This window comes from Megalobrama amblycephala, linkage group LG3 (assembly GCF_018812025.1).
Source record: "Megalobrama amblycephala isolate DHTTF-2021 linkage group LG3, ASM1881202v1, whole genome shotgun sequence".
In the NCBI taxonomy this organism is placed as follows: domain Eukaryota; kingdom Metazoa; phylum Chordata; class Actinopteri; order Cypriniformes; family Xenocyprididae; genus Megalobrama; species Megalobrama amblycephala.
The window spans coordinates 10,202,709-10,222,250 of NC_063046.1; the positions used below are offsets into that span (position 1 = coordinate 10,202,709).

The 19,542-nt window shown below is 36.8% G+C and overlaps 1 protein-coding gene across 2 annotated transcripts in view; it reads right to left on the reverse strand.

Annotated features, from left to right (window-relative positions):
* Window positions 1-6,458: 6,458 nt before the first annotated feature.
* Window positions 6,459-19,542, reverse strand: part of adamts17 (ADAM metallopeptidase with thrombospondin type 1 motif, 17) — a 209,238-nt gene continuing 196,154 nt past the window's right edge. For both annotated transcript variants that reach the window (XM_048183792.1, XM_048183793.1), the window contains 2 exons: window positions 8,750-8,927; window positions 6,459-7,531 (listed from right to left, as the gene is read on the reverse strand). In XM_048183792.1, coding sequence (XP_048039749.1) covers window positions 7,380-7,531; window positions 8,750-8,927 — 330 coding nt within the window. In that variant the 3' untranslated portion in view covers window positions 6,459-7,379. The remainder of the gene's footprint in view (window positions 7,532-8,749; window positions 8,928-19,542) is intronic.

Genomic DNA, 19,542 nt, shown 5'->3' on the forward strand with positions numbered 1-19,542 from the left:
CCCTGTCTTCCAGCCCGGACAGAAGGTATGGCTGTCGACACGGGACATCAGACTGCGTCTGCCCTGCAAGAAGCTGAGTCCCAGGTTCATTGGCCCATTTCCCATCATCAAGCAGATTAACCCGGTCACATACCAACTTCAACTGCCACAAGGGTACCGCATTCACTCTACTTTCCACGTCTCACTCCTCAAACCTTATCACCCTTCTGCTCTCTCCACAGGACCTGACGTGACTCCCTGCCGAACCCCCCCTTTCACTCATCCTGGAAGACGGTGCAGCATACGAGGTCCATGAGATCTTGGACTCCCGGCGTCGTGGTGGTCAGCTGGAGTACTTGGTCGACTGGGAAGGATACGGCCCAGAGGAATGCTCCTGGGTTCCTAGAAACGACATCATTGATCCCAGCTTACTTCAAACTTTCCACGACAGTCACCCTGATAGACCGGCACCGCGGGGAAGAGGACGACCACCACGGCGTCGGGGTCCTCGGCCCTCAGGAGCGGGCCGTGGAGGGGGGGTACTGTCACAGACACGTCAGGTTCCAACCTCCACCAATCACAGCGCACGCCATCCCCAGAGTACTGATCACTGCCACCTGCACCTCATCATTGCACCCATCAGCAGCACCATAAAGAGCACACACACACAGCACTCCATGTCCGGTCTCGTTCGCATATACTCACGTTAATGCTTACCTCAAGGACTCCTCGCTCCATACTTACCTGTCTCCAGCGTGTCTCCTTCCCTCTGTGTGCCTCGTCTCCTGTGTGTGAGTGCTCTACCCATCTCCAGCGATCTCCAAGCTCCAGCGTGTACATTTCTGAAAAGGAAAAGGACAGTAACTATCTCCGTTCTAATCATTCATTCATCTACCAGTGCATCTCTGCTTACCTGTTTACTGCCTGCCACTCTACTGGTGTCAAAAACTACAGTTACCTGTTTACATCTGTGTCTGCCTCCTGTGTACCGTAACAAGTGTTTTCAAGTCATGTCAGAAAGAATGTATTTAAAATGCACATGAACATCAGCGCAACTCATAATTATGAGTTTAGGCAACTCTGGATTTCCTTAAGAGTTTCCGAGTTAAGTACGTGACGTGAGAAAACATGTCAGAGGCAATGGATGCAGAGTCTGCCCTAGTGAAAAAAACCCTACCAAAATGTATTTAAAATAGGCCTACATTCATTTCACACTAACTAAAAACCCATTAATATACAGCAGGCAGCATTTGAAGTGGATCAAAAAAGTTCATCAAAGTTGTCCTTAGCAGAAGGTTTTAGGACAACTTTGATGAAGGGTTTTGATCCGCTTCTAATGTTGACTATTAACAGACATACTGACATTAATATTTTAATTAAACTTTATTTGCAGTTCTTCTTTATTGCACAATGCATATTTCTAAATATTAAGCCTAAAATGTGTTTAATATCACTATTAGTAAGGATAGTATGATAACTGTATAATCTGAATGCAATATATATATATATTTGTACTAAAGTATACTTGCAATAGTTCCACTTTAGCATAATCAAATATACTTAAGTATATCTTTAGTTGGACCTCAACACAAAAACAGTTCCAGTTTAGCAGACTTTAAGTATACCAATTTAGTATACTAAAAGTAGAATTGCAGGGTAGTGATATTAAGTACATGCAAATGTAAATGCAATTGTAGTACACTTGGCATAAAATAAATGTATTACAAATAGATTTTAGTATATTTATTTTTCACTAGGGACAGCAGTGGGCATTTACACTGAAGTCTCACAGCAGACACGCCCCTTCAAACAGCGATCAAATCAGAGGGCTAAAATCAGGGTAGGAAAAATGACTTTTATTTCTAAATTATGACAATTTTTGATGTAAAAAGCATATTAACATTATAAAACAACGCAGTTCATGACCTCTGTAAGCCATCAAGACTTCTTTTATCAAACAGCTTCACCAACTAAGTTGAACATCTTGGCTGTTCTGGTCTTCTCAGGAGAAGCCTTCATGATTTAGCACAATAATACAGTAAATATCAATTATTAAATTCATGTAGCCAGACAGATGGCGGCAAAACATATCTAATAGAACGTTGTGTTTTGTAACAAGTGATGTCTCCACCAGAGATTTCCACTGGACATCTGTGGCTGCAATGAAACCAAAACAAAGTAAACAAGATGGAGATGTTTCACACTAGAGTGTCCACATCATTCATCCAAAGAGCATTTTAAGGAGCGAGAGGTAGATTTCTGCAGGGACTCCTGCAAACAGAGGAACTGTTGAGTAAATTGAGGAAAAAAGTTGCTCACGAAACTACACTGCATAATACGTGAAGAAAACGTCTGTGCTGAAATTTCAGATTGAGATCTTCATGAGGTCATGACTACAGTGCTGAAAACGCTTGAACGATCTGCTCTCACGCACCGACAGATGTAGAAATAGACGCCATATAGTCTGGAGAGGTTCATTGGTGGCTACAATAGTATCCAAGTCTTCCTGGCTGAAAAAGACCAAGATTTCCCTGAACTTGAAGACGAGATGTTCAATCTGAGCACCCGTCCTAATCTTCAGTCTGTTCCAAGCCCCTTGGAGATGTCAGCTGTAAAAGACAATAGTTTCAGAGTCACATTATTACATTTTGAGAAGATTTGGATTTTTTTAATACCATGCACCAATGAAACATTCACAATAAGGACAGGAATGTGTAACACCCACCGTATCACAAAGAGCCTCCAGTATACAGAGGATTTGAGATGAGCACTTAAACGCGGCGATGACCTTCTTCTCATGTCCTTCACAGCTACGCCAGTGTCATTACACTGACAGCGGCAGATTTACGGGTGAGAACAGCAGGCCGCGCAGCCGTCCGTCATGCATACGCTCACGGATCCTCTCAACGTAATATATTCACTGTGTTACAGCCGACAAAACATTAGAATCAGCAAAATGCAAACGCAAACAACTGCTGAAGAACGAGTCTGGGAACTTCACAAGGTTGTGATGGTGATCGTGATGCTGCTGAGACCTCTGAACAAAACCAAGAGCTCATCATATAGGAAACCAGATTACTACCAGAAACTACTCAGTTTTTGATTAGAAGCATAAAAGATCACTTAACATAGATGCACACACACAAAATCATCATAATACAGGATATACATTTATTAATATTATATTTTTTGTATGAACAGTCTGAAATGTTTAAATTAGCACCATCAAAAGTGTAAGTTTAAGTACCAATCACATGTGCAACTACTGACATACAGTACTGGAATACAGAAGAAATATTCACTATATACCTGGAACATGAAGCTGTTGCACCAAATAGTTCTGACAGAAGCAGGTAGATACAATACGTATTAAATAATCCTAACAAATATTAAAAAACACGTTTCATTTAAATACATACAAAAGTACAAGAACAAAACGTGAAGAAAAAAAAAAAATGCTGAATTTCACAGTAGTGAAATTTGTCTAGCACCTGTTATGACCTTGTGCAACCTGGTAGATCGGAGCCAAGGTCTTAAACACACACATAAGCTCTGTTCCAAAACCTAGTGAGCATTTTAAGGCATCAACAGCGTGTGAAGGTCAATGCTATACATTTCATGCTTATAGGAGTAGCATAAAACTCAACGAGTTGTTGCCTTTGAAGTGCACTCCCAATTGAGGTTTCATTTCAGTTAGGGTGCTATCTTAGAAGAAAGCTCCCTATGTAGGCAGTAGGTGGCTCAGTATGTTCTGAAACAGATCTCTCATGCACACAAATGCAGTGTCGCTCTCGGCCATGGGGTTATTTTATGAAATACAAACCTAAAATTTCACATTTTCTGACCATATCCTGACTGTAAAGTACCTTGTAAACTCCCAGAAATTATATCCAGATATTAATTATGAGATGTAATGTTTGTTACAAACTTATTCTTAAATTCTGTGAAATAAAAAGGGCCTGTCTATACAAGGGATATGTTTGCATATGTACTGCCTCTATTGCACAAAGTGAAAATTTTACATTTTAAACAAAGGCATTATTGTCTCATACTGACAAATTAATCAGACATACAAGCACAAAGACTCAAGAGTAGCGTGTTTGAGTGCGACAACTGTGGCACTGCAGCACCATCAGACTTCGGGGCGGTTCACATAGGACACATTTTTCCATTCCACTGCACAATTATTTAATTGTTTTTCAATGTAAATGCGATAGACGGACATGTTTGACCGTTGCACTCGTGTCTTTTGCAGCATCTCGTGCATGACGCGGCATTCTAAAAATGCGCCAATTTTGCACCTTTTTTTTACTTCACTGACATGTGTCTGCATTTTTAAATGCAAAAACGTGGGCTGTGTCCGAAATCACCCCCTATAGCCTTAAATAGGGCACTATTTATGGGGAAAGCCATTTGTAGTGGTGTCCGAAACCATAGTGGAAATTATCGATTGCACTCATTCAATCCCACAATGCACCACAATAACGAGCGTACAACTGATGTACGTTCATCTGTTAGAGAATACCCATAATGGACTGTGAGAGTCGCATGCCGAATGAATTCGCATGTCTGACCAGGAGATGGCGCCCGCAGCTCGATCATCCATCTATACATTTTCCAAACCGTGGGTCCAATGTGGGTACAGTGTAATATCATACAGGTATAAATTCCTTTTTAATTGATTATTAAATTGTTTAAGGTTTATACATAGTTTCCATGACAGAGTTTAAGATAAATCGTTTCATTACTACTGGAGCTGCCAGTTTGCTAAGTTTCAAATGATTATTAAACAGCAAGTACAAACTATGTAAAAGCGGCAGCCCTTTCAGTTTCCGAATTCACTCACTCGTTTTCATTCACTCCTTCAAGTGAACTACATTAGTGGACTAACGTAGGGAATAGTGAATGAGGGTATAGGGGGCGATTTTGGACACAGCCGTGTTCTGTGTGAATGATCCCTAAAAGATGATTAGTCAAATACATGACATTTCTTGTACCCTGATTTTACTACACCTTAGAAGAACAGTGCACCCCAAAACTAAAAGTTCTCTTGTCATTTAATTTATCCTCATGTCCTTTATTACTTGTTAGATGTTTTGGAGAATGTTCATGCAACTGTTTTCCATAAAACTAAAAGCATATAGTGAGGCTGTCAGGCTCCAATGAAGACTAAAAGCACCATTCAAGTGTCATAACATTAGTTACACTACCGTAAAACAGTTTGAGGTCAGTAAGATTTATAAATGTTTTTGAAAGAAGTCTTTTATGCTCACAAGACTGCATTTATGTGATCAAAAATACAGAAAAACTGCAATATTGTAAATATTTTTTACAGTTGAATATAACTGTTTGCTATTTGTATATATTTTATAGTGTAATATATTCCTGTGATCAAAGCTGAATTTTCAGCATCATTACTCCAGTCTTCAGTGTCACATGATCCTTCAGAAATCATTCTAATATGATGAATTGCTGCTCAAGAAACATTTCTCATTATTATCAATATTGAAAACAGATGTGTTGGTTAATATTTGTGTGGAAACGGTGACAATTTATTTTCAGAATTCTCTGATGAGTTCAAATGAACAGCATTTATTTGAAATGGAAATCTCGTATAACGTTATAAATGTCTTTACTGTCATTTTTGATCAATTAATGCGTCCTTGCTGAATAAAAGTATTAATTTAATTCAAAAACAAAAAGCGGTAGTGTATGACACTATTTTTAATTATTCTGAAGCCATAAGATACCTCTGTGCAATTTAAGTAGACATTACTTAAATTTCTAGCATACAAAAGAAGAAATGACAGCACACTGGTTCCGAACGACATGAGTTTGAGTAAAATAATGACAATATTTTCATTTTGGGGTGAACTAACGATGCACCAAAAGCAACAAACTAATGAAGACTCACTTGTTTAAACTGCAGAAGAGACCATGAAATAACACAATAAATATCTAAAACACACAGAGAGTGTGGTAAATAATGAAAAGAAACCTAGATGAGAAAAAAAAAATTGGCCACCTTCTGAGAGTGCCACAAATTAGCCTAGTTTTATATAAAATACATAAACACTAAAGAGAAAAACTACTCGAATGGGACACTTATTATCAGCTTGGCTGTTCGACTGCATTGAGATGGCTCTTTATGAATTAAATAACACAAGCTACTTCAGCTCTTTTCCAAAACCTAGTGAGCTGCCTATGTATGCAGTATTTTAAGGCTCTCAGTGTGAAGGCTGTTCAAAAAGGTAGGCAGCATGATTATACTACCTTAAAGGGTTAGTACACCCAAAAATGAAAATTCTGTCATTAATTACTCATCCTCGTGTCATTCCAAACCGCAAGCACTCGCGTCACTTCATAAAATTGAGGTTAAACCACTGGAGTCACATGGATTACTTTAATGATGTCTTTACTACCTTTCTGGACCTGGAAAGGAGTAGTTGCAGTGGATCTCTATGGAGGTCAGAAACCTCAGATTTCATCAAAACGATCTTAATTTGTGTTCCGAAGATGAAAGAAGATCTTACATATGTGGAACGACATGAGGGTGAGTAATTAATGACAGAATTTTCATTTTTGGGTGAACTGACCCTTTAATGTCTCATTTTGCTGCAGATGCACAGAATGAGAACTACAAAAATGCATTGCATAATCTATTATTATATGCATGCATAATAAAAGGATATAGCTCAAACAGTAGACTATGGCACTAGCAATGGCAAGATCATCGGGTCGATTCCAAAGGAATGCATGAACTAATAAAATGCATATCGTGAATGCAATGTAAGTCACATCTACCAAATGTTACCAAATCTACCATTGTTAGATTAGCAACAGAATAATTCCAAACTCTACTGAAACCATTTGTAAGAAGCAAGGCAGATCACTAGGTTTTGGTTACAGAGCCAATATAACAATACAAGTTATTATTATACTCAGAAATAAAAGCAAAAACAAGACAAAAGATAATTGATCTGAGTCTAAAAAAAAAGTCTATCAGTTATTGGCCAACCAGTGGCCTTAAGAAAGCACCCACAGCTGGTTATCTGGAGAAATGAGCCAGTATGCTGAAGAAGTCACTTTCAGGGACTAAAGAGTGGATTACAGCAAAACATGACAAAACAAGAAACCTTCAAGTCCAAAAACAAGAAACAAACGTAACGCAAGTACGCAAACGCTTGGCCAACACACTGCAAGTATACTTTGGTGGTAACAAACCTCAGTGCCTTCAAAAGTTTGCATAGTGTGTTCTGCTTGAAAATATCTGTTCCACTGCTTTTAGGCTGCTTTCGTTTTCACGTAATAACATTTTAAAAATATAAAACATATTATTATTGACAGTACAAATGGGAAAGGCAAAAATAAACCTCTATGTGTTGCTGTGCCCAAGGTCATTAACTCTTTGGGGGCATTTTGTTGGTGTAAAAGTCTCTGCAGGTCTGGCAGCAGCGTTGGTACCAGCGCATGTCCTGGCACAGGTTCTTATTTCGGATCACCCTGCAGTAAACCGTCCACTGATCCCCTGTGCACTTGTACGTCAGTGCAGCTGCCAGGAATGACAGAAGGACAGGAAAAGGCATTTCATAGATTCAATTATATGACATGATCCCTGACAACATGCATACATCACTCCAGACATATAAATGTGTACAGTTCACCTAGAAGACTACATTCTTGCCAGGATCAAAATGAAAATTTCTTTTTTGCAGTTATTTTAGTATCATTGATATTTTTGTCAATATTTTCAATTAGATTTTATTTTTATATTTTACTTTTAAAGTTTTAGTAATATTGTTGGATGTTTTGTCATTTTTATTAGTTTTTTTAAATGTCTGTACAGTCATGTTTTAGTTTTCATTTATTTAGTTTTAGTTATTTTAGTACTTCAACCAGCCGAAATAAAATAAGCAAGTTTAACTTATATTTTATTTTATTTCAGTTAATATTTATTTATTTTATTTCAAGTAATTCCATTTTTTTTTTTTTTTTTTTTGGTAATAGTTTTAGTTTAGTTGTAGTTTTAACTATAAAACCCATGAAGTCTACATATTGTTAAACTCATCTTTTAAAGCCAAATCAAGGTCAAGGTCAAGGTCAAGTTTATTTATATAGCCCTTTAAAACAGCATAAATGCTGACCAAAGTGCTGCACAATATACCAAACAAAACATCCTCATACAATCCAATTTAAACACTAATAATAAAATATCAAAAGAAACCTAAACAAAAGTAATAAAATTAAGACAGGAACATCATGCAATATAAAACAATATTTAAGACTAAAAATTTAATATCAAATTACACATATGCCTGAGAAAAAAAGTATGTTTTGAGAGAAGATTTAAATGTAGAAAGAGTAGGGGAAAGTCTAATAGACACAGGTAGGTTATAGCATCAATTATATCAAATGATGCTATAATTCAAGCAATATGCAGTAATATGATGTAACTTTAGTAATGCATCATAAAAAGAGATAGAAAGGTATTGTTTTTTATGATATATTTCTGGTTGAAACTGAATATTCAGGGACAAATAATGAACATGAGTGTATACAGGCCCAGTGCCACGAGGAGGCAAAAAGGGGGCACTCAGATCTGATTTGTTTAAATTTTTAACCCCCAAAACGATTTTAGCCGAGGGGGACCCACCCTCTGAAACGTGATGGCCCCCTCAAAAATTATGAATGCCCCCAGTTCGCCTGTCCCGGTGCCGGCTCTGAGTGCATACCTCAGGATACACACACGTCTTTAATAGTAAAGTCTTACCCAGTCTAGGGGAGGTGATGGTGTTCACATTGACTTTTACGTTACAAGCCCCCTGATGACACTGCCTGTACGCGGGGGGCTTCAGGACTACTGGGCAGTCGCTGCCATGACGACCGGTCACTTTGTGCATGCATTGGACCACTCTGGATTGCAAGCCCCGCCCACAGGATGATGAGCACTGCAATGAATCAATGATGATACAATAGAAATTAAAGTTTACAACTGATGGTCTGCTCTGACAGACTTCATTGTACTCACTAAAAAGTGTAATCAATATTCCAAAACAGCTCATATCTACTTGAAATCTACTATCAATGTCATGTTTAAATAGTAGACTATTCGGTACTCAGATTAGGGCTGTATAAACGATTAATCGTGATTAATCGCATCTAAAATAAAAGTTTGTGTTTACATGATATATGTGTGTGCATATACAGTATATACAGTGCATGTACAGTACATATACAAACATACATATACACTGCTCAAAAAAATTAAAGAACACTGAAAACACATCAGATCTCAATGGGGAAAAATATCATGCTGGATATCTATACTGATATGGACTGGGTAATGTGTTAGGAACGAAAGGATGCCACATCATTTGATGGAAATTAAAATTATCAACCTACAGAGGACTGAATACAAAGACACCCCGAAAATCAATGTGAAAAAATGATGCAGCAGTCTAGTCCATTTTGCTGAAATTTCATTGCAGCAACTCAGAATGGTACTCAGAAGTTTGCATGGCACCCACGTGCTTGTATGCAGGCACAATGTCGGGGCATTGCTCCTAATGAGACAACGGATGGTAGGGCTGCACGATTAATCGGACTATTAGAAAAAAAAACATTAAAATCGCGCTTAAACGATTTGGCTTAGTGTGATTATGAAATCACAAAGCTGTGATTATTTTTTATGCGCGGCTTGTTTATGAACTACGGTGAGTTTGAATATATTGAGTGAGTGAGTATCGCTTATATTGTGCATTTGAAAAAGCAACATGCGTCAAACATCTTTCCAGACATGAGAAGCATTTATTAACATCTAGTCCAACAAAAGACAACATTTAATAACATGTTTTTACTCCAAACTCACTTAATAATGACAGTTGAGCATCTTTCTGTGAGATGATGTGGCTTCTCACACATAATAAGGGAGTCTTGGCCCTCTGGCTCTCAGATGGAGAAGCATTTACTACTGATCACAAAGTTGTAAAGCTCTCACAAGCCGCGCATAAAATAATCGCAGCCTGGATCAGTGGTGCGTTTCCCAAAGCGAACTATGGTTGCAAGTTCCGTCATTACCAATAGAGTTCAATGGGACTTACGATCATAGTTGGCTATCAATGCTTTCGGGAAACGCACCCCTGGGCATTACTGAGCTCCTGGACAGCCCTCATGAAGTCTGTTTCTGATTGTTTGGTCAGAGACATTCACACCAGTGGCCTGCTGGAGGTCATTTTGTAGGGCCCTGGAAGTGCTCATCCTGTTCCTCCTTGCACAAAGGAGCAGATACCGGTCCTGCTGATGGGTTAAGGACCTTCTACGGCCCTGTCCAGCTCTCCTAATAAAAGATAATATATATATATATATATATATATATATATATATATATATATATATATATATATATATATATAAATAATATATATACACACATACATTATGTAAACACAAACTTTTATGTTAGACGTGATTAATCGATTTTACAGCCCTAACTCAGATTATGTAGATAACCAGGAATAAAGTTTGATAGCAATGGTATCATATATTATGATTCTTTACCTCTAATTATGCCAAAAACTATATTTTTCAGGCTGGTTAAGCTAATGCAGATGATGATTCAGGAGTAAACAAAGGTGATTGGCCATTTTAACTGTATGGTGGGACTATTATTGAGTGTTGTGATTTCTCCCATAGATTATTACACTTGGGCCATTTCCTCTGCTTACAATGAGACAAAACTCAACAACGATGTCAAACATAATTATATATACACTACCACTCAAAAGTTTGGGATTGGTAAGATTTTTAATGTTTTTAAAAGAAGTTTCGTCTGCTCACCAAGGGTGCATTTACTTAATTAAAAATACAGTAAAAACAGTAATATTGTGAAATATTATTACAATTTAAAATAACTGTTTTCTATTTGAAAATATTTTAAAATGTAATTTATTCTTGTGTTGGCAAAGCTGAATTTTCAGCATCGTTAATCCAGTCTTCAGTGTCACATGATCCTTCAGAAATCATTCTAATATGTCAATTTGCTGGTCAAGAAACATTTATTACAAAATATTTCTGTACAATATTTTTTTTTCAGGATTCTTTGATGAATAGAAAGTTCAAAAGAACAGCGTTTATTTGAAATCTAATCTTTTGTAACATTATAAATGTCTTTACTGTCACTTTTGATTGATTTAATGCATCCTTGCTGAATAAAAGTATTAATTTCTCTAATTTCTTTTCAAAAAAATAAAAATAAAAATTCTTACTGACCCCAAACTTTTGAACGTTAGTGTATATATAAGAATAAATAAAATATTCCAATAATATGAGAATAAAAACCTTTGAACATTACCAAAAAATAACTAAATATGATAACAGCAGCAGGTAAATAAACCAGTAAACAGTGCAAAAATGCATCAATACAATTTAAACAATAACAAAACAATAAAAAAGCATTTTTATACATAGAGTCAAAGGGACATCCAAGTCTCTGTCTTTGAACTCATGCTAGTCTTTGTATTACAGACAGTGAATTTTCATGGTACCCTAATGAGCAGTGCTGTCTCCAGGCAAAACCGAAGTTTCCTCTTTTCTGTTTAGAAACAATAACGATTCATAAGCCTGACCTAATTTACATTGTGTGCTGTAAGTGCTCGAAAACTCTCAAACGTCTTCAGCTTTCGCCTGACATTTCTGCTCACGAGGAGTTTATAATTATGCTGTTTTCAAGCAAACTACATGCTGTACAGTCTCTAAAGATTCAGACTTCTTCATAGGCCTCCACATTATTGATAAACTGCATCCTAATTTCATATTGTTTAGCAGAGTATTATAAATGGATTGGGATTGTGCGAGCCACACTACAAGACAACAATTGAATAACAGTCAATAAACAAACCTGCGGCTGCACAAAACTTGAATTCAATATTAAAGGAGGCTCAAAACAACTCAAGTTCTATCGACGGCATCTGTGGTGTGATGCTGATCACCAAAAAAAAATATGTATATATATAAAAATAAATAAACTGCAAATTCAAATTGGCCAAAGGATGTTATAGACAAACACATACAATATTCTGTGTGAATCTGCTAATTGCAAATGGACTGAATTGAATTTCAAGAAGAAAACAGGAGGAAAGCTTTCTTCAACAATGTACCGTTCTGCATCCTATGAGACGAGCAGGAGTCACATCAGCCACGATCGTCACGCTCACGCAGTTAAGACCCAAAGGAAGCGTTATTTCTCCAATAACACACCGGCAAAATTAAATCAACGTATCTCTGTGACAATCTAATACATTTTAATAGACTTATAGTTCAACAGGGCAGGAACAAATTCAGTTAGTTCATCACTGGCTGAGCAGAGCTGAGAGCAGACGGCATGATGAAATGATAAACACAAAATAAATTGACCTAATTATGGTTCTGACAATATCACTGACATCAACAGTCCTCAGTACAATACAGTCAAAATGTAGTCTAGAGTCAGGGAACTAAACATATTTAATATCTTATATTGAGCGGTACATTTTAAGCCTGGCCTACAATAACATGCATACAGTTTCATATTAATGCGTTTATATAATTTGTTTATACATTTGCGTTCACGGGTTTGGAGTGTTTTTGAAAGAAGTCTCTCAGTGCCCCGCCAGGCTGCATTTATTTGATCAAAAATACAGTAATATTGTGAAATTGTATTACAATTTTTTAAAAACTTTTACTATTGTAATATATTTTAAAATGTTTTTTATTCCTGTGATGTAAAGCTGAATTTTCAGCATCATTACTCCAGTCTTCAGTGTCACATGATCCTTCAGAAATCATTCCAATATGCTGATTTGCTGCTCAAAAACTTTATTATTATCAATGTTGAAAAATATGTGCAGCTTAATATTTTTGTGGAAACTTTGATATGTTTTTTTCAGGATTCTTTGATGTAATTTGAATTAAAATTATCATATACATTTATTTTATTTAATGCATTCCAATGTGGGAAAGACATTTAGCCAGACTTTAACTTCTTAACTTTAGCTTTGGTAAACTTTTTTTGTAACACTTTCATTTCACAGAAATTAGGCACACTCGTGGACCCCCCGTTGAAGACCCCTGGACTGGAGAATAGGAGCTGTCGGCTGCCATGGCTACAGACGACACAAACGAAAATTGTTTTCCGAAGTGGCAAAAGGTGCATGAAAGCAATACATTTCCCTGCCTCCGAGGGAACCCAAACTCCTTTCAACAGCGCACAATATTTCACGTTTTACAAGAGATGAAGGGCTATTGAAAATAAAATCAGCATGGCAGGTTAGCAGTTATTTACTAGACTCTGGCGACAGGCAACTCTGAGATCAATGCAGTCAGGGAAAGTGTGAGTGGAGTGATTTCAGAACGACTCGTTGTTCCCAATACCACATGTACGATGAACGAGAAGAGACATAGCACGCTCTAACCCAAAAACATCTAATCTGCTGATCAAAGGCGGCTCTGAATCACAGTCTACGACTCCCTCAAGAGAAGTCCGTTTTTGATTTGTGCTATTAAATATGACAAAGCTCCAGATTACGACAGTGTGTGAAAGGAGAACACCCTTACAGATGAATAGGAATAGAGAAACTCCAGAAAGCACTGAGTTCTTCAAGTTAACACAATACGACATTTTAATATGTCCAATTACTGTGTTAACTATTCGGACGATTTTAGAAAGGCAGGGTTACCACAACAGCAGCCTAAAACTACAGGATTTGTCTTTTAGTTTTTTGTTAAAGCGTTGGTTTGCATTGAAGGGATAGCTCAACTAAAAATTTAAATTGTGTCATCATTCATTTACTCTCATGTCATTCCAAGCCTTTTGTCATTGTTAACTAGAACTATTAAAATCGAACTGAAACAAAGCTGAAATAAAACATAAATGAATTAACTTAATCTTAAATGGGCCATATGTAAGAATTTTCCTGTATTAATTGCTTTTTGTATTGCCAGTGTGTGAAGAGCTCATAACGAAACTTTAAAGGGTTAGTTCACCCCAAAATGAGAATTCTGTCATTTATTATTTACCCTCATGCCGTTCCACACCCGTAAGACCTTCGTTCATCTTCGGAACACAAATTAAGATATTTTAGTTGAAATCCAGGCATTGAGGAGGACGACGGCAGTGGTGAGGCTAATTGGCCGAGTCCGCTGAAGGCATTTTGCGGCTAGCTTGTGTTTCTCTGCTCTGGCAGACAAAATACGCAGACGTATTTCGCGGGCAGGTATTGCATTTATCACGGGATTTGTAGTTTTATCAACGCGCATACCAGCACCAATATACCCCAGAAAGAACTACGACTCGCTACTTTTTTGCTACTTTGTAATAACTTTCAGCAGGTAGCGTTTCTGGAAATGGGTAAAAAAAAAAATTTAGACCTGACCAAATGAAATTTAAGACCTCGGATGAAAATCCGGCCGTTTTTAAGACTTTTTAAGGCCTTAAATTTAAAGTTCAGAATTTTAGACTTTTTAAGACCCCGCGGGAACCCTGTTATTATTGAGAGGAAAGAGTGCAGCACATATTTATATATTCATCTAAACATCGCTCTCAGAAGCGCGGACGGCGTTGGGATGTTCGTAAACAGTATATAGCTACAAAGGTATTTCCAACTTTTTCTAAGAGAAGAATGAAAAAGAACTTCACCAGGAGTATATCTGGGCCTTGAATCATGTTCAGTCTCTTGCTGGCTGCAGTTCACTTAACGACCACCGGTGTCACTAATAACGCAGTTTTCTGAATCCTACATATAGCCCCTTAAAAAACTTGGCTTGGCATCTAATTGAAATAAAAAAGTTTAAGTTGAAGAACTAAAATGACTAAATCTGAAATAAATATGTAATATTTACTTAAAAAAATATATAAAAATGGTAAAAGTTTTCCAGTAGAGTTGAACGGAAAATGGCAGCATAGTGCGAACACTCTGCCCACACTGAATCAGTGAAAGCTCCCTATCTATGTAAATGAAGACAAATATACCCGAACAGTTGATGTAAAAGAAATAGGAGCGATGATACAAACAAGACGAAGCCAGAAAAAAACAACAAGCCGAATCAAACAAAACAAAATTAGAGATGAAAACTGTTTATCAAGTTCACCTGAAGCTCAAAGCCATGATGCAAGCGTGATTGAACAAACTAACATAAGCCTCGGTAACCGCATGGCCTAGGTAACACTGGTAATTTTAGAAGTTCGGACATTTTGATGAAAGTATACAGAAAATATATATTTTTCCATTTGGAATAACATTTTAATTTCATGTTCCCTGAATTCTATTATCTTGATGCCCATTACTATTAGAAAAATATCACTGACATGATGTAGACACAAAATGCAGTGATATTAACACAAGTGAAGAGCACTCCAAACACAGACCAATCCTACCTTGTTACAATATCTCATCCCATTCAGAAATAAAATATGTAATTGTGTCATTTTGCGCCAAAACACACAATGTGTTCCAGATAATTGAAAAGGGATGACATTCACAGCGTGGATAAGAGCACAGCAGCCAAAACACTGAAAAAGAGCATGATTTTCCTGCTCTAAATAGGCTGTTTCCATTCAGAAGAGGCCTTTCAGTCAAGCCGTGTCAGTCATACGAATGAATGTTCATGTGTTAATCAGTGTAAATCTACCAGCTCTAATATTTTGCCAGCAGTTATTACTGTACAAAATTTTCTGAACTGTATTATGAAATCAGTGCGGACTAGGTCAACAAATTATAAAAATAACTAGACTAAAAGTGTAGAATATTTGAATAATCTGACACATAACTATAATAGTATATAACAGTGTTAAAAGTGTAATTAGTTACATTACGTCTCCCATCATAAACTGCAGCTGTTCTATTTAAAAGCAAAAACATGTTCTGTGTGAACCGGCCCTAAAAAACACTGTGTAAAATACAGCACATTGTACCGTGTTAATATGAAGGAATTTTCTGTATTGCATTTTCACAGGAATTTTACCTGTGTTTTGAATTAGCCATTTCATTGTGTTGTGTTGTAGGGATGAAGGAAAAATGTCTGTTATAATTTTCTGCCAGGACATTATTCTATCGATTTTTTTCTTACAGTGTATTAAAAAGAATTTCATCATTTGAAATGAAGCTGAAATAAAATATAAATAATAGATGAAGATCTTAAAATTTACAAAACATGCTTTAAACAATGTTGTCTTGGCAACAAATTGAAATAAAATAAAATTTAAAGTGAACTAAAATTATTCGAACTAAAAAAACTGAAATATAAATAAATTAAAGCTAAATAGAAATATAAAAATGACAAAAGCATGTAACAATATTACTAAAACTAAAATTAAAACAAAAGTTAAGCGCTAATTCAAAATATTAATTAATACTATAATAGTATATGAGTAATACTAAATTAACACTTGCTGTAGAGCATTCTGGAAACCCAAACACCAGCACAATACTTTAGACCTCACAGTTAATCTGTAAAAGGGTCAATGACGTGACGGGTCATTTTTTTGTCCAAAGGCTTTAACAATAATAAAAAACAAAGATATGATAACCAAAGTATGTAAGTTAGTACAACTAGATCTCTTTTATTGAATCCAAAAGATTTTAATTATGTTGTTAAAGTGTGGTTTATGTCAGCTGCACGTGCAGGGCGCCTTTTGAGCGCTATTCACACCCAGCTATTATTCAGGAAAACATTCTCCGAATGCGCCTCGTGAAACATGGATTCAGTCTTACGAACTTTTAGCATTTAGATATTATGTGTGAGGTAGAGAGAGTGCAAAGACGGTGCTTACTTTGAAGACAGAGAGAGCTCGCGCACACGAGGGAGGAGCTCAGCTCGTCCCGGTTTCAGAGTAAACAATATAAAGGGACCATATTAGATCAAGTCATGCAGTCAATATCATGTGACAGGATGTGACATCATTCAGACACCTGCAATGGACCACATGGTCGTGAAGCAAAGTAACTAACTCTCTCTTAACTATTTTAAAAGTTCATATTTTCACTTGCTCATACGCATGTCCCGAAACATCAGGTAATTCGGTACAACCGCTATAAAACATGGAAAATGTTGTAATATTTTAAAAACTTGTATTAAATCTAAAATTTTTGATTGTCCTTTTGCTAGCTAGCTAGATATCAGCCTGTTAGCACTGTTTGATAATATCGTCATTCAGTAAAACCGAAATTTTAAACCAAATTACTTATTTGGAGACAAATTTTGTCGATCTTGTAAAAAATGACAAAAGCAGGATTAATTGATTATAAAAACCACATAATCTCATTGTTAACACTTAATAAATTAATTATATCTACATTTTGTTTTTTTACACTTTTAAAAACGTTTTTCGTCAATGACCCAAATACAGGCTGCGTCTCATTTCGGAGGCTTCGTCGCATTTGAAGGCTGCATACATCATCAAGGATGTCTTATTTAAGAAAAGTAACTGTAATAAAATCGACTGTTATTCCTCTTGAGGTGTAAAATACTGTAATTTCTTTCTTTCTTTGCAATCTAATAGTTATGTTTCTTAAATGAGACCGCCTCGATGACGTATGCAGCCTTCAAATGCGACCTCCGGAGGACGCAGCCTATGAAATCAGACGCAGCTACAGTATACAAGAGATTGTATACAAAAGATTGCTGCAGTCACTTCCTGATTAATGTGAGGTCACAGTGTATGGTCGTCAAAGTAATAAATTGTAGAACTACTACTGTAAAAATTACTGTGAAGTAGTATGCAGTAAATTCACACTAAATGTTTTCCAGTGTAGTTCAGTTTCTGGTGTGATAGTAGCTCATCTTTCACTGAGACACTGCAGATCACTGAAATGAAAAGGAAGAGGTCTACAGAGGGAACATCTGCTCTTTACATAAATACATGACACATGCAGAAATATCAGATGCTTTCTGCACCAACATCTCACTAATGAGAGAATCTATTTTCCTCTCATTCTGCCCCCAAAACGCTACGGCCGACTTCACAAATGAATGTTGCAGAGCCTTGTATAGTGAATACTGAGAGCCTCTGGACACACGTAAAATAAGCTGTAAACCACAACAGGCCATGCAACGATTTAATCATATTTTTCTAGGCATTGATCAAATACAAAAGAAACATTTAATACAAAACTAATCTTACGCTTGAAGTTGAGATCAGACACTCACACCTTCACCAAAGATCAGTCTCTCCATTCTGCCCCACCGCAGACCCTTGGTCTGAAACATAATCCTTATGAGGCACAACCTTCAAACGTCTCTGCAAGCTTCCATCTCAAACAACTTCAACATCTGTGGCCTCTGATGGGGAACGATGGTGAGGTGAGGCTCAGAGGGAAACATAAACCTCAAAAAAGAACCTACAACACATCCTGACTCTCCAATTTGTTGAGGAGTCTTGAAAGTCATCCATAAACGGGAATGTAATATAGCTACAAAAATTAACACAGAGCATGCATCTCAGCAATACAGAAATTAAACTTTAGTTAGCATGAAATGGAAATTGTAACTGACTTTACTACCACATTGTGCCATATTTTGGAGTGAAATGGCTAATTGAACATGACATGGAACTTGATTTTATTCATTGGCTGTTAAATTGGATTGTGAAAAGTGAGAGTTGCATACTGGAATAGAGGGAGAACTGAATGCGATAGGCCGTAGTACAGCCTACCATTTTAAAATTTGGGGTCAGTACCATTTTTTATGTATCAAACTGCCAAAGACCCGCCCCCCAGTGGTGAACCATTGGAATTTCAAAACACTTTTGATGTAACAAAGCCTCGTTTACTGAAATCACATGACTTTGGCAGTTTGATATAAGCTCCGAACCACTGATTCCAAACAAAAGATCTGTAAAGCTTCAAAGCTTCATGAAGCAGTGTTTTGAAATCACCCATCACTAGATATTGTTGAAAAAAGTCGTTATTTTGTTTTTTCGGTGCAAAAAAAGTATTCTCGTCACTTCATAACATTAAGGTAACATGAACCACTGTAGTCACATGAACTGTTTTAAATATGTATTTAGCAGCTTTCTGGTGTTAATTATCTTGTTAGCAATGGAGGCTTCACTGAGCCATCGGATTTTATCAAAAATATTTTAATTTGTGTTCTGAAGATGAATGAAGGTCTTACGAGTGTGGAACGACATGAGGATGAGTAATTAATAACAGAATTTTCATTTTTGGGTGAACTAACCCTTTAACCTTAGTTTACATGTCATTAACTACATCTAGTGTAAACATTACATTGATCATTGATGACCCTATACTCGGCTGATGAAAAAGCCATATTGGATGAGCATTACTGTATTCTCATATATCCTACGACAAGTTTCCTTCCACCCGGTGCACTTGAGACACTAATAATCCATAAGAAGCAGCACTATGATAATGGTGTGTCCGCACTGAGGTGGCGAGAGCTCATTACTGAGGAACAGAAACCTCAGGAGAAAGAGGGAACGAGACAGATGCTGCTTTATAGGCGTGATGCCGACCCTGGGCCGCAGCAGTCAGCTCCACTGGGGCTGAAGCAAGGTAAACGGTGACAGCC